The sequence below is a fragment of the Ptychodera flava genome, chromosome 18, assembly GCF_041260155.1.
Source record: "Ptychodera flava strain L36383 chromosome 18, AS_Pfla_20210202, whole genome shotgun sequence".
Lineage (NCBI taxonomy): Eukaryota > Metazoa > Hemichordata > Enteropneusta > Ptychoderidae > Ptychodera > Ptychodera flava.
The window spans coordinates 38,703,336-38,719,556 of NC_091945.1; the positions used below are offsets into that span (position 1 = coordinate 38,703,336).

A 16,221-nucleotide genomic window follows, 5' to 3' on the forward strand; every position below is an offset into this window, starting at 1 on the left:
ACAGATGACCAAATAGATTCAGATTTAGAGACAGATGACAAATAGATAGAGACACATAACAAAGTAAATTCATATTCATACTAGGGTATGGATGACAAAACAGATTCAGATTAAGTTACCAATGACAAAATATATTCAAACTAGATTGAAATGATCACATGTGATAGCAATGGAAAGATGAAGATTTGTTGCCTGCCCGAGGGATAGTTCTCAGAATGCCTTAGCTTAGGTGATGTGTCATCTCTATTGCTGTCATAGGAACGAACCAGAACCAGTCCAAGGGCAGGCAAGAAATCATGATCTTGCCTGTCATCATTGCTTTAATCCTCTTTCTACCAGGTTTCATAGACAAACCATAAAAAGTAAATACTACTTGGGAGAAAAAGGATTAATTTCATTACACTGAACAGAACTACCAGTGTCCAAACTAAATAGTAGTGACAGCAAAACATTGTCACTGTCAGAGTGTACTTAAAATTATTGTCAAATAATTTCTAATAATAGATATAGCATTATTTTAGCTTGTCTTTCGTACTTATAGTTGTAATGGTACTAAAATGTGTAATTCAACTGGACCTACTTGTCATACATGTGAGGGTCAGTTTTACTACAGCATCATTAAAAGCAATTATTTTGAATTCAATGGTGTATGGAATTTATCATTGAAGTATTAATAAGCAATTTATAATAATCTTTCTGATAAAGAATGTACATGTGGTGGGGAGTCTTAAATAAACTTGACTTTCAGACTTCAGGTCAGATGGTTTCATTTGCTAGGGCAAAGAGATGAAACATTGTTAAATTTTACATCTTAAAGTAACACAAGTTAGCCAGAATCAGTATTTATAAGTTTTCCTTCCTTCATACATCAAAATGTTTTTGTTGGTGAATTATATCATCTGACAAGGTATAGGAGCATGTACTAATGTTCTATTACTGCTAACAGTCCCTTGTGCCTTTTCTGACTCTTATTGATGTAGTCTCTCGCACATACAACAGTGGGGGGAATCGCAAGCGTAGCACCGAAGGTGTGGACTACGAGTGCCGTAAGGCATGAGGAACTGTCCTCTCCCGCTGCGCCCTCATGAACAACAACGGAAAACCCTGTTGTAACCTACCATAGAGGAAATGATTGACAGGTGAAGCAGGTCCTTATATCAGCCAGTCATGGCATGGTGTGGGGCCAGCTGAAAATGATACAGAAACACAACATACTATAGTGAAACCTTTAAGGATATTCGCACTGAAAAGATTTTCAAAGACAAGTTACTGACAGTTATGCTGCCACAAAAGATGTCTTTCTTTGTGCGCCTATAGGGAGTGGCATATCCAAGTGGCTCTGCCAAACAGCGTTTCCAACTCGGCAAAATCACACAGGACCTTATCAAGTACCATGCCAGAGCTACCCCACAGACTCTACCATTATATTTTAGGGCGGCCAGGGTGTGTTAGAGATTGCCAAATAAGCCCTATACAGCACTACAGAACTGAATTAATTAATTATGATTCCTGATTTAAAACAAAGCCAAATGTTTTGTGGTTTGAGTAATTTATTTTTAGTGATTCAGAGAAAATCTAAACATATGTATTTACTCAGAATTATGTCATCATCTGTGAGTTCAAACCCGATTGAAAACTTACTGTATTTTTACCTCTATTATGGTATATGTATATATACCAAAGACAGGTTATCTAATAAGGTGACTCAGTCTCGTTTGCATCTCATTTGCATGTCTGTATGTATGTATGTATGTATGTATGTATGTATGTATGTTAGTCTGTCCAGATCAAAAACTCCCAAACCGCAGCACCTACCATCTTAGTATTTGCTGTACAGGTGCACCCAGGGGTGGAGATGTGAATTTGTTCAAATTAACATGTACGGGTCAAAAATATGCAAATGAGGGGAAAAAAGGAAAAAATCTGCAAATTGCTAAAATTTTGTAACCCTTGGTCCTATTTAGTTGAAACTTGGTATGCATGTTTCTGTAAAGTGTTCTAATTTAGGTGTCTACAAATTGGGGTGAAATTTGAATGTTTGTATTTTTGGGGTAGTTTTTTTCAGTTTTGAGTGAAAAATCTCTGAAACAGTTCATCCAATTGCTTTGAAAGTTGGTATCCATATTCCTCTGGATGACATCAGTTAAGTTTGTACAAATTGCATGTAATTTTTCATATTTGTAATTTTTGTAATTTTGGGACAATTTTCCCAAATTTTGGCTCAAAAATTTTTGTCTATGCAATACAATATGAGGATGTCTTTACTTAGTATGGTAGATTGTATCACTAATTCTGATGTATCAGGTTGCATGGTATTATGTGAGTGTGAATGATCAATGGTTGCAACAGTTGTCAACCATTTTGTACTTCAATGGACAGTGCATCAAAATTTGTTCAAATTCACTTGACTATGAATATCACAAGCTAAGGTCCATAAAAGCTGTTAAATATTGTGTATACATTCACTCTGGCTTGCCAATGTAACCAAATGTTAGGAACGTGTCATTGATGCTATTTTTAAGTTAGCTGGTCTCAATGTAAATGCTTTTGATACACTGAGCGAGACAGAACACATCTGCAGCAGTCCTATAAAGCGAGGGCCAGAACAATTAACAGACGTTGTTTTGATAAGCGTGAGTGGACCTTGCTATCTTGACTTGTATTTGTCTGAAAGAAGCTGAGAGAATGATCAAACAAAATCAGGAAGGAAATATTTAAGTTTTTACTTAATTACATGCATAAATTAGTGGATACAGTGTGTGTCTTACAGCCGCTGTTCTCCAAGTTAAAGGCGGAGCCTCCCTTTAAAAGGGTGCCAACCTATGGCGGCGTTCATTGTGTAAGTGGACACCAAACAGGCAACATGAGGGCACACGCTCCAGAAAATGCCACTTTTTAGTTTTTCGGACCGCAAAAACGCTGACAGACTGCCAAGCGGTCAGCACGAAGCTGCTGCCGATTGAACCCTGTGGTTGTATTCAAATTCTAACATGACGAAAAGACGTTTTTTTAAGGAAATTGAGTGTGGTGCTGGGGAATAAATGACTGTTGGCAATTTGAACTGACCGTCAATCAAACGGTTGTATAAGCTCTATTTGCAGGATTAGCAAAAGCTGACAAAAGATTTAAATCAGTTTGTGTAATTAATGTAATAGAAATCAAACATCGTACTGGCCATGTGTTGACTGGGAGGAGAACTCCACTAATGTGAGAACCTGGGATTGAAAAGTGCAGCTTTAAGACAAGTCAACATATATAACATTGCACCATAGATGGTAGAAACGACACCTGCTGTACTGCCTATGCTGGCACTTATGAACGCTGTGCAAGTTTCCTCCTTCTGCCTCCACCCTGTTCTTGATGCCATATCTCATGAATAATTGATAGCAACGCAAACAGTGCAACCCAGGACAGTCTGTTATGTCTAGCAGCTTGCAGTTTATGCTTGCAGCATTCCCCACTCCTGTATGTGCGAGAGACTACATCAATAATAGTGAAGAAAAGGCACAACAGCCTGCCGACAGTCAAATGTATTATCAAGAGCAGTAAGAATCAGTTGCAGTGTAAGAAGACGCACAGACACAAATATATACATGCATGAAAGCATGTATCAGTGGATTCAGTCATCCTTGTTATATTGATTGCAGTGATAAGAGAACTGACAGAAGAAGAAAAACAACACATTGTTGGATCAGAAGATTTTTTGAAATTTTTTGACCGCAGCAGTCGAGTCATTGAAAGAGCACTGTGTGAAGATATTGATATTTTTACTGATTATGCTGGTGGTGATGATCAGGATAAAGAGGGGTAATGTCTTGTATTGTGTGCATATTTTGAAAATGATGACGCTGCAGCTTGATATATAAGCAACAAGTTTCCTAATCAGCTATGGAAGTTATATTATATATTTGGTTAAAAAATGCAGTACTACTGTGTTACGCAAACGTTATAAAGGCAATGTTCTGCTATATGACATTTCAATTTGAACAAATTTGTCATAATCAGACCATTGTCAAAAAATGGAAATTATAAAATGTCCCCATTTCTTTGCTAAAATTTTAGGTCACATTTGGTATACCAATGTGAGGTTATCGTGTAAGCTGAAGTAGGTGGCGTCTGTATGTATGTGTGTGTATATGTATGTACGTATGTATAGTATGTCCGTCAACATCAAAAACTTGCGAACTGCTGCACTTTTCAGCTTGGTATTTGGTGCGTGGATGCATCTTTTTTTGTTTTCAGTGAAATGGAAGCTGGCACTAAACTTGCTCTGAATCGTCAGTTTTACGATGAACGTTGGTCCAAGCATCGTGTTGTTACAAGTATGGACTGGTCTCCTCAGGTACATAAAACACAACTCTTTCTTATTGTTGATCATATTAATGTGTATAGATAATGTCAAATGTTAAATTGCCTTTGGTGTCTGTGTAGCTTTTGTAAAATGAAGAACAAATTGGGCTTTTTGTATTGTCAAATTTGTTGCTTCTGCAATGATTAAGCAGTATCTGTACAGTATTCCCCAAGAGATAAAATGTGATATGTAAAAGTTACATAAAGAGTCTTAGACGTTGTCTCTGTATTGATTTTTATATATAATCCCATGATATTTTTCTCTTCTTGACGTCATCACATACGAGTGTTTTTCGCAGAGCTGTAAAACTTCGAGCCGAAGGCGAGAAGTTGTGTGGCTTCGCGAAAAACATGAGTATACGATGATGTCAAACAGAGAAAATTACCATGGGATTATATATTTATCACATGAACAGTCTTCTTATTTTTCTTTAGATGTAGATGGATCAAAATTATCGTAACAAATCGCATGAATTTCGTAGTGATTTTGTGTTTTACTTACGCAGATTACTTTCATTTAAAGAGTAAAGCGGCCTGTCACCCAGGAGATACTTTCATTCATAAATCCCATCAAGCTGAAATTTGATACATCGAAAGGTATCTCCACCAACCAGACGTACGGATTCGGTCACGTGAACGTGTCAATCAATTTCTCACGCTGTACCGATGCCAAGGCAAGTTGGCCATCGGTGGACATAGCTTTCAGCGTGCCAGCGATGGATAGCCATAGTATTCAGTTATTTTGAATATTTACAAATAGATTTATGAAGTAAATGCAACGACACGATCGAGACAGTAATTCTCATTCTCAGGTTTATGACCTTGGCGAGCGCGAAAGATTCCATTCGATGACACACAGGATGTGTACCTCATTGCATGTTTGTGCTGACAACGCTGCCGTCGCAGGTCTCTGCAGGTGTCGACTCGTCAATCCCGATCTCGGTTGTCAATGTTTTCATCTTACAGACTTTGATGTTAGCAGTGACACATATCTCGCCCGTGGATACATCCTAATTTTGTTACTTGACAGAAACTGTTTTGAGTGTTGTGTGAGTCAACTTTCGAAGTACATCGGATTCCACAGCGCTGTACACAGCTCGACAGCTTATGTCTTCGATACAGCCTTATGCCACGCTGCAAATTTGATTCCGAGCGAGAATTTATGAAATTTTCTGTGCGATGAAGGAAATTTATCGTTGTTAGTCAAATGACTTTATGCTTGTGCCTCCTATGTTGCTTTCCCGAAGATTCTACTGTACTCATTTATTCAGTTGAACTTACATTGAGGTGTAGGTTTCGGTTCTAGCGGCAACTGGGATCACCAGGTACGACATCCACGACTCGACTGTGTGCCACGACATTACTGAGCCATTAATATAAAATGATCGACGGTATCTCCATTCGATTCTTGGGAAAAGCTATAGCTTTCGTTGGACAAATATGCCTTCTATGTTTCCATGCCTGGATTTATTGGGTCACCTGGCCGAGCTAGCACGGTGTCAATCACAACAAATCTGTGTGTGTCGTGACACCTGCATGTATGAATGGTACCATGCACGAATAAAGTTCCAGTTGATGACGTACAACAGGGGTACTTCAGATTTCTTATCTGTCCTGTTATACGTCACACAGGTGGCAATTCGGGCCAGTTCATGTGATAAGACCCGTAATATATTTTTAGCTCATATTTAGTTTTGTATATAAATACCAAAAAGAGCTTATATGATGAGTCGGTGGCGTCTGTATGTCTGTATATTTGTGGGTATGTATGTGCGGATGTATGTCCATCACACACAAAGGCTCCCATACCCCCAAAGCTACCATCTCAGTATTTGGTGTACAGGTAGATGCAGGGGTTGAGATGTGAATTTGTTCAAATGAACACATCAGTGTCAAAAATGTGCAAATGAGGTAAGAAAAAGGGAAATCCTGCAAATGTGCAGGAGTGATGGCCAGTGTCTGAAACAGGCTTGAGTCATTTCCTGTCATTGTTTATGAACTGTTACATATTAACAGACCAGCTCAAACCATAGACAGTAGAGGGGGGAAGACTGCCTATGGTCCAACTAAGAGGGACTAACTGTTTCTGCTATGCATGTTGCTAAAGTTGACCTCCAGTACCTAAAGTTTCAGACCTTATTTACTTTTGTCATTCTTTTTTTCTGGTTTAAATATTTCTTGTTGTTTTTCTGGTTGTACTGTGCAGAAATCATTGTCATGACATTAACGTGGAATTTTCCTGCACTCAACAGATAGAAACAATATTTATTGTTGATCTTTGGTAACCATACTGGTATATACCAATTCTGATCAAATTTGAACGACACCGTATAATTGCGGTATATTTTACTCTATTCATTTACACTTGCTGCAGTTTTATCCCTCTTTTGAGGTAGTTTGGAGAAATAAATATTTGGCCAAACTTTTTAATGAGACTTCTTGGAAATGACAAAGAAATAACAAACATTTATACTTTATTATAGTATGGCAGGTGATTTGACTACAAGCTGTACCAATAGACACCGGTGTAAAAATCGCAAAATTTGCCAGAATTTCTGTCAATAGCAGCCAGTGTGGTTAGTGTCTAGGATGCTATTCTGATTGACAAATGGACAACAGTGATCCTCAAAGCACTGTTTAGCTCATTGAAGAAGTGGTTCTTGGAAAAACCAATTCTTGATGTCAACTTCATACTGAGTAACTTTCCGTCGAAAATTTGTTTCATTCCATAGTATCCAGAGCTGTTGGTAGCTTCATACAATAGTAATGAAGATGCACCACATGAACCTGATGGAGTAGCTTTGGTATGGAATATGAAGTACAAGAAAACAACTCCTGAATATATCTTCCACTGCCAGGTAATGCACAGATAATTCCTATACCAATTTACCTTGACTATAATCTATTCCTAATCACTACTCGATTCACTTGTATTCATTGTGAATACAGCAGCAATAAAAAACCAGTTTATGCTTTGTTTATAGTCTGCTGTGATGTCATCTGTTTTTGCCCGCTTTCATCCAAATCTTGTCGTTGGTGGTACATACTCTGGACAAATTGTCCTTTGGGATAATCGAAGCAACAAACGCACTCCAGTACAGAGAACTCCATTGTCAGCAGCCGCCCATACGGTAAGTTCAGTAATTATTTGCTCACGTGTTTACACACGTGAGCATATGTTGCAGCGATGTCTGTCTGTCTGTCTGTCTGTCTGTCTGTCTGTCTGTTGGTCCTATATCTCAAAAACGGCTGATCAGATCAGAATCAAATCTGGTACATATATTCAGTTAGCAAATGGCAAGAACTGATTAGTTTTTGGTTGGTGTGTCTGGTATACTTTTTGCTCATTTGCATAATTAATGATTTTAGAAAAAACGGATATACATTAAAAACGACTACACACAATTTGATGAGATTTGCTACAAATGTTGATCACACCAAGATATATCAGCAGTGGGAACCATTAAGGGGTTACATGAAAGATAGTTGCTAATTTGCATTTTTAATGAACTTTCCTAATTAGGGATATATGTCTGATTTGACTCGATCAAAATTGACCAAACTTGGTATGTACATTAAAGATACTATTATTTAACATTATTGAAAGTCATTAAGCGTTTTAACTTAAGCCAGTTCCTAATTTGAACATGAACTTTGCTAATTAGAGATATATATTTGAATTGACTGGACCGACGTTGATGAAACTTGCTACATGTATTTGGAGCTACTATGATACAACATTTTTGAAAGTCTTTAAGCATTTTTACTTCAGCCAATTCCAGCCAATTCCCAATTTGCATATTTAATGAATTTTCCCAATTGGGGATATATATCTGAATTAACTTGATTGCTGTTGTTGAAATTTGCTATATACATCAAAGATACTTTGATATAACATTATTGAAAGTCAAAATACATTTTTACTTCAACCAATTTCTAATTTGCATTTTAAATGAATTTTCATAATTAGGGATATTTATCTGAATTGACTTGATCAAAATTGATGAAACTTGCTATGTATACTAAAGAGACTATAATACAATATTATTGAAAGTCATTAAGCATTTTCTCTTCAGCCAATTCCTAATTTGCATATTTAATGAACTTTCCTAATTAGAGATACGGTATATATCTTTATTGACTCGACCAAAGTTGACAAAACTTGCTACATATATTGCAGATACCATGATACAACATTATTGACAATCATTAAGCATTTTTACTTAAGTCAATTCCTAATTAACATATTTAATGAACTTTGCTTATTAGGGATATATACTGGGATCTACTTGATCAAAGTTGGCAAAACATGCTATGCTATGTACATTGATGATTATACCTGGTTAAAACAATATCGAAAGTCATTTCACATTTTCATGTCAGATAATTTATAATTTGCATATCTAATGAGCTTTCACAGCTCGGCATATATGGCTTGAAGGACTTGGCCAACGGTAATTACACTTGCTATATAAAATGGTGATACAATGACAGCAGTCAAAGAACTTTAATATTTTTATTTCAGCTAATTACATATTTGTATACTTCATGACCTTTTAGAATTAATCGGCGGTGATTATTGTTCATTATGTTGATCATAATACTTTCAATGAAGTTGCAAACATGTGGCAAAGGTTCAAATTTACACATAACTGCAATATATAATGAAACACGTGAGCATTTTCAGTTCATATCTGGTTGTCATTTATTTCTTTGAAACAGTGCACCACAAAAGCTGACAGTACAACTTTAAAGAGACATTATCACATAATCAGTGCAGGATATCAAACCTTATGTAGTGTATGAATACTGTTGCTCTACACTGGATACTGTATTGATAACATGTGCCCTATTTTGTCAAGTACAATTTTACTTCCAGTAGCACTGAAACAAAAGATTATCAACTTGCTGAAGGGTACCGGTAGTGGCAAATGCTTCTCTTGAAATTATTTTCTCAGTTCTTTTCAGCTTTGTATTGTAAAATTCATTAGGTTAACTATATGTTTGATTCAAATTCACATGCAGAACAATCACAATAAAATAATGACATGTACTTTGTACATTCTGTATTGCAAACAGCATCCAGTGTACTGTGTCAATGTTGTTGGTACTCAAAATGCACACAATCTAATAAGTGTATCCACCGATGGTAAGATGTGTTCTTGGAGTCTAGATATGCTGTCACAACCACAGGTAGGTACCCGTTTCTTGTTTACATTCAACACGTACCTGTAGTCATTTGCAGTCAAATGACAAGGTGTTGTCTTGCATGAGAAAATGCTGGGCTCAGCTCAAAATCCATTGAGTTAGAGAGATTATGTAAGGTGAAGTGTGGTTTAATGATCATTATGTCACTTTAATAATTGCATAACACAGGATAGTATGGAACTGCAACACAAGCAACCCAAGTCTGTTGCTGTAACATGTCTGTCCTTCCCAACTGGAGATGTGAATAATTTTGTTGTTGGTAGCGAAGATGGTTTTGTTTACACAGCTTGTAGACATGGCAGGTAAGTGTCATATTGTAGTCTGCAATAAAAATGACACATAACAGTGAGGGCAATATCACAGTTTGTGGCCTGCCCAAGGGATGGTGATCCTGACTGAAATATTGATGATGCCCAAGCAGCAGGCGATCTTCATATGTCATTATAATTTTATGACACAGAACATTTGAAATAATCCCAAAATCCAATGTTTGTACTGTGCGAATTGAACAACAGTTTGAAATGACACGCAAATTTTCGAATGACACATTTTATAAATCTCATGCAAGAGTTCCTGGCACGGTGCCTGTACACAACAATGCATGTGCTTGCTTCGAATTTGAATTCGGTTAAGAGCAAATCAAACCATGTTATATCACTTTTTCTGGAATGTCACATGGCAGACTTTTAGCCAATCATGAGATCAGTACTATAGGTGAGGTGTAATAAAGTGTATTATCAGGGCAGGAGACCATTTGTCCTCCTTACGTAGGGCAAATGATCACGTACCCTCGGGCACATAGTAGGGAGGCCAACTGAAATTTTGAAATGTTCAATCTGCATTTTAATTAATGTAGTTTTTTAGATTTCAATGAGAGAAGCTAAACATTTTTTTAATTTTCGAAATTGGATGAACGGTTACAATTTTATAGCTTTTAAAACATTCACTTTTACTCTTTCTGTAGAAAGACAATACATATAATAACAATGGGAACAATGGGACAAAAATGAAGGATTTTAGCTGAAATTTACAGTAAATTTGCTGTAACTTTGTTAATAAAACATCTTTTTGTACCAAATTTGGCATGGAGATAGATTTCAATGGCACACACAAATGTATCCTAAAATTACGCGATTACGATGGTGGCCATATTGGATTTATCCATGGCAACGGATGAACGACACTTAACGAGAAATGACAAAATGAAAATATTAAGCTCAAATGGCATAAGTGATATATCAAATTGAAGGTCTTTTTGAGCTGATGACACTTTTGAATAGCTCTACTGCATTAAAACTACCTACAAAAAGTATTTTATCCAAATAAAGGCTTTCAAAACATCACCACTGGGGCCATGTGGAGTTTTGACATTATTTGGTAAAGGCTTCTTCAATTTTATCAGTTTCTGAACAATTTGAAACTTGGAATTTAATTTAAGGATTATTGGTTAAAACTATGTTCCAAAATTATTGATCATCTTTAAAATTCAGGAGTAAATTGAATGAGAGGTCGATGTTTGGAGGTGCTAAAAATTGCATACTTGTCATGGTAAAGTTATCAGCATCTAAGATGGTCTCATCATACCACCTGTCAGACATGCAAATTTCCTTTGTTACAAACATTTAAAAAAATCAATACCCTTTCTTTTGCCAACACAGATGCAACTTATTCCCTTAGTTTCCTTGAAAATATTGTGTATGGCTGTCAAAAATCTATGTCGACAAAATCACAAAATTGCTATCTCCTCTGCGCAAAAGGGATTGATCTTCTCATTATTCACCGTGAGAAATTAGAGAATTATGATTATCAAAACTATGGTCCCAGAATTTTGATATATGGACCGAGCTGTTCTGTGTACAGAAGAAATTTGCTCCAGTTCAATGAGTGATCTCCATGTGTACGGATCATGGAGAATTGTGGGTAGCCTCACTTACTGTGAAGCGTGGTCAATATCTCCGTCAATAAATACGTGAGCTGTTCAAAATTTCTCATTTTTCTAGCAAAAATTCAAAAGAAATAATGATAAACTGCGTACTAGAGGACGTTTCACTGAGAGTTGGTCGGGTTAGGTCTCGGAAAAATCGCTCTCAATTTTTTGTCTCGGATTTGGTCATATACACTGCCCTATGTTGGTGAAGAACCTTATATCGCGAGAAAGAGCGAGATCTGGGCTTTCAAATGAGTATTCAATGTAAGGGATGTTTTGATTGGCTCACCTTCAAAAATGCGTTTCAAAATCAGCGATGTAAATATTAGGTGCTGCCATGTTTCAGATCACCGTTCCCGGTACCGTTTCTAACTCAATTTTGCAGTTTATTCAAAAAGTAAGTAGTTCATATAAAGAAATAAAAAACATATGAGAGAATAGCTGCATTTTTAATTTTTAGCCTCATGTATTTTTTTCCACAATTTTCTTTCCCGTTATCGATGTTTTTCAATTTTGAACATGACTAAGTCACTGGTGATTGAGTGTCAATTCAGCACGTCCTGGACCTTCTGGCCTCCCTCGGACACATAGTCCCATGTTTGGGCTATAATATGTACAATAGATTTGTGTCAATGTCAGTGTAGAATCCTCTACAAACATCTCTGAAAAACACTGACACACTGTGAAGGAAAGATGTGTACAAAAAGAAGAATTAATTTGATGTCTGGTATAATGACTCAGAAAAATTAGATTACCAGGAATAACTTCAATCACGGTGCAGTTTATGGTGATGTCCCATTCTAATGACTTAGGGGCCATGGATAATTAAACCATGTGCACGGTAAATGCAACTAATTGCATTGGGTCTCAACCCCCTCCCCCCCCCCAAAAAAAAAACCAAACAAACAAACAAAAGTTTGGAAGTGCAAAAATCCAACTAAGCCTCATTCTGTATCAGCATACCTACAATCGGTAATTATGTTGCTATGAAATCATGCCTACACTACCAACACCCCCAGCATACCCCCTCTAAAATAAATTTTTGTTCAGCACCAACTCTCAATGATTCCACCAACAGAATGAAATGAATTGAAACAGTGTATCCACAATGATTGTTATGTTATTTTACATGTGCACTGAACCACATGTATGTCAAAAGAATGCTGGTGTAGCACTGGTGCCGCAGGGCCCTGGTGCATGCTAAACGATATAGCGATATTGTGCGATACATAAAAACACGTAGCGAGATGTGATATAAAAACATGTAGTGCGATTTTTGCGAACAGTAATCAAAATACAGCCAAAACCCCTACCCCTCCCCCCCACTAAACGCAGACGTTGTGCTTACCATGCACACATTTTAATTATCCACGGCCCCTTAGAAAAGATGAATGGTTTGAGTAATGCTTTATGAACATCTCATTTATATTGTATCCTAGGTATATGAAATGCCAACTGAAATGATGTATGCCTTTAACACATATGTGTCAAAGTCAAGTTCATTGGAAGTTGAATAAATTCTGACTCTTTCTTAGATGCAGAAAGGAACTGAGATAGTGTGACAATCAGTAGTCTGTGAGTTTACAACAATCACACTCAGTAAACTGATACAGATTAAGAGTGGACAAGGATAACATGATTGTTTTTGTCTTGCATTGACTTTCAGTAAAGCTGGTATAAGTGATCTGTATGAAGGACATAATGGTCCAGTCACCGGTATTGACTGTCAACATACACAGGGTCAAATTGATTTCTCACATTTGTTCCTAACTTCGTCATTTGATTGGACAGTTAAGCTGTGGAGTCTCAAGGTACATACTCTGTATTATCATTATAATGATACAGATGTAGTGTTTTCCAAACTATCTTGTAAAAATCAATCTCTTGCCATGTTGCTACATACCCTAACTCTTTATATTGAAATTTACAGTTTACAAATTTACCATACATTTCAAGGTTTGCACATCAGAACAACTAATTCTTTGGTATGGTCTTTTTATGTTTATGATTGATGTTGAAGATTATATATAAAGTGTTTATTTGTATCAACATGATCTCACATACTGGCATTTTCATCAGCATGAAACCTTTAGACTAGTTTGATTGGACACTGTAAAATCTCACTACATTGACTGAACTGTGATTGACACTGTATCTTACTTTCAGGATCTTGTTTTCATGATGTAAGGGTATTATGAGAATCTTACCACTGCTATATTATCAGCCTATGAGAGTTCAGCTAATTTAGATTGGCCATTTTCAGTCATAAATGTATTGTAATGTGCTGATTTGATGTGTGGTTCAGCAACAAGAGGTATAGGTTGAAATTAAATTTTGTTTGTTCTGAACAGCAACAAAAACCATTGTATTCATTTGAAGATCACAGTGACTATGTGTATGATGTAAAATGGTCACCAATACATCCAGCTCTGTTTGCATGTGTTGATGGAATGGGTAGACTGGATTTGTGGAATCTCAACAATGATACTGAGGTAACGTGTCTGTTGCTATCAACATTATGACAGTGTTTTTGATGAATGAATGAATGGTGAAAGTATTTGCATTGTTCATGGTCAATTTATTTTTAGCTCCGCTGTCAGCGACGCGGAGCTTATCAAATAGGTTGATTTTCCGTCTCCGTCGTCGTCCGTCAACAATTGCCTTCCCCTCTGAAACTGCAAGTCCAATTGCTTTGAAATTTTATATGCACTTCACTTGGGGTAACCTCACTTCAGTTTGTTCAAATCGTGGTGAAATTTGCATATTTGTATTTTTGGGGCATTTTTTGGTGTTTTTGGTAAAAAAATCTTCTTCTCTGAAACTGCCCGTCCGATTGCTTTGAAATTTGATATGCAGTTTACTTAGGGTGACTTCAGTCAGATTTGTTCAAATCGTGGTGAAATTTGCATATTTGTATTTTTAAGGCAATTTTTTCATTTTTGGTAAAAAATCTTTAAAAATTTTCTTCTTCAAAACTACCAGTCAGATAGCTTCTATATTTGGTACATATGTCCCTAGGGATGATCTATTTCAGATTTGTTCAAATTATGCAGAAATATGCAAATTTGCATTTTTAAGGCAATTTTTGCCATTTTTGGTCAAAAAATGTATTTCTCAAAAAGTACTGATCTGATAGTTTTGAAATTCGGTATACAGGTTTCTATAGATGAACTAAGTAATATATATTGAATTTCTGATGAAATCTGTAATTTTGTATTTTTGGGGCAATTTTTGCCATTTTTGGTCAAAAAATGTGTATTTCCAAAACTACTCATCTGATAGCTTTGCAATTTTGTATACACGTTCCTACAGATCACCTTAATGATATTTATTGAAATTATGATGAAATCTGCAATTTTGTAATTTTGGGCAACTTTTGCCATTTTTGGTCAAAAAATGTGTTTCTCAAAAAGTATTGATCTGAAAGCTTTGAAATTTGGTATACAGGTTCCTACAGATGAGCTAAGTAATACATATTGAATTTCTGATGAAATCTGTAATTTTGTATTTTTGGGGCAACTTTAGCCATTTTTGGTCAAAAAATGTGTTTCTCAAAAAGTACTCATCTGATAGCTTTGAAATTTGGCATACAGGTCTCTATAGATGAACTAAATGATATTTATTGAAATTATGATGAAATCTGCAATTTTGAATTTTTTGGGCAATTTTAGCCATTTTTGGTCAAAACATATATTTCTCAAAAAGTACTGGTCTAACAGCTTTGAAATTTGGTATACAGGTTTCTATAGATGAACTAAATTTGATCTTTTGAAATTATGATGAAATCTGCATTTTTTTTGGGGGGGGGGGCAATTGTTGCCATTTTTGGTCAGAAAAATTTATTCTCAAAAAACTACTCATCAGATAGCTTTGGTTGACATGTTCTTAGGGATGATCCGATGTGATATATTCAAAGTATGATGAAATCTTCAATTGTGTATTTTTGCAGCTATTTTAGCCACTTTTTTCTGGCCACTGCATTGAGCTATCAAAGATTTCCACCTTCTTCATCAATGTGTCAAAAATAGTTATTCTCTACATAAACACAGTGGAGCTATATTGGCCGCTAGGTCGCTTGTTTCCTAATAGCTGTACATCATAAACCAGCAAAGATGTTAGCCAAAATTTACTGTTTTAAATTCAAATATCTAGGTTTACCAATAATATATCATGGTTGCTTGTGGCCAGTATTTTGCAATTGTGACCTTTTTTGATTTTGTTATACAAAGCAGCTCTTTCATATCATAAAAGTAGAACAATAAAGAGCTGTGTTCCACGTATGAATATTAAGAGTCCAAATTGATGACAATTTTTCAGCAATGACAGTTATCAATGTAACCAGCATGCAGGGGTTGGCATGTGCTGGAGTCACACTTTGACATGAGAGAATGATTTCTTTGCCGTTTGAAAAACCATACAAATCTAAAAATTATGCCAGAATTTGTCAAAATAGACATTTTTTAAAAAGTCTACATACCGTAATATGTAAAGTTTGGCAGAAAATAAGAAGACATCGCAAATTCACCAACAGGTTCCTACAGCTGGTATTGTCCTGGATACACAACCTGCTATTAATCGTATTCGATGGACTCAGTCTGGACATCAAATAGCTGCAGGTGATGCAGATGGTAGGATTTGGATTTATGATGTTGCTGAGGTAAGATTACTTATTTTAGTGTAGGTAATAACTGAATATATTCAATGCATACAAAGGGTTATGTGTTAAACTTTCATAG

General features: G+C 36.1%; 1 protein-coding gene across 5 annotated transcripts in view; it reads left to right on the top strand.

Annotated features, from left to right (window-relative positions):
• LOC139117752 (cytoplasmic dynein 1 intermediate chain 2-like) overlaps positions 1-16,221 on the top strand; it is a 36,244-nt gene that overhangs the window by 16,462 nt on the left and 3,561 nt on the right. For all 5 annotated transcript variants that reach the window (XR_011548565.1, XR_011548564.1, XM_070681014.1 and 2 more), the window contains 9 exons: positions 3,648-3,807; positions 4,243-4,342; positions 7,083-7,208; positions 7,335-7,481; positions 9,430-9,543; positions 9,727-9,860; positions 13,152-13,296; positions 13,837-13,977; positions 16,017-16,142. Coding sequence is in view for 3 of the 5 variants with exons in the window: in XM_070681014.1 (XP_070537115.1) it covers positions 3,648-3,807; positions 4,243-4,342; positions 7,083-7,208; positions 7,335-7,481; positions 9,430-9,543; positions 9,727-9,860; positions 13,152-13,296; positions 13,837-13,977; positions 16,017-16,142 (1,193 nt within the window). In the remaining 2 variants the exon portion in view is untranslated. The remainder of the gene's footprint in view (positions 1-3,647; positions 3,808-4,242; positions 4,343-7,082; positions 7,209-7,334; positions 7,482-9,429; positions 9,544-9,726; positions 9,861-13,151; positions 13,297-13,836; positions 13,978-16,016; positions 16,143-16,221) is intronic.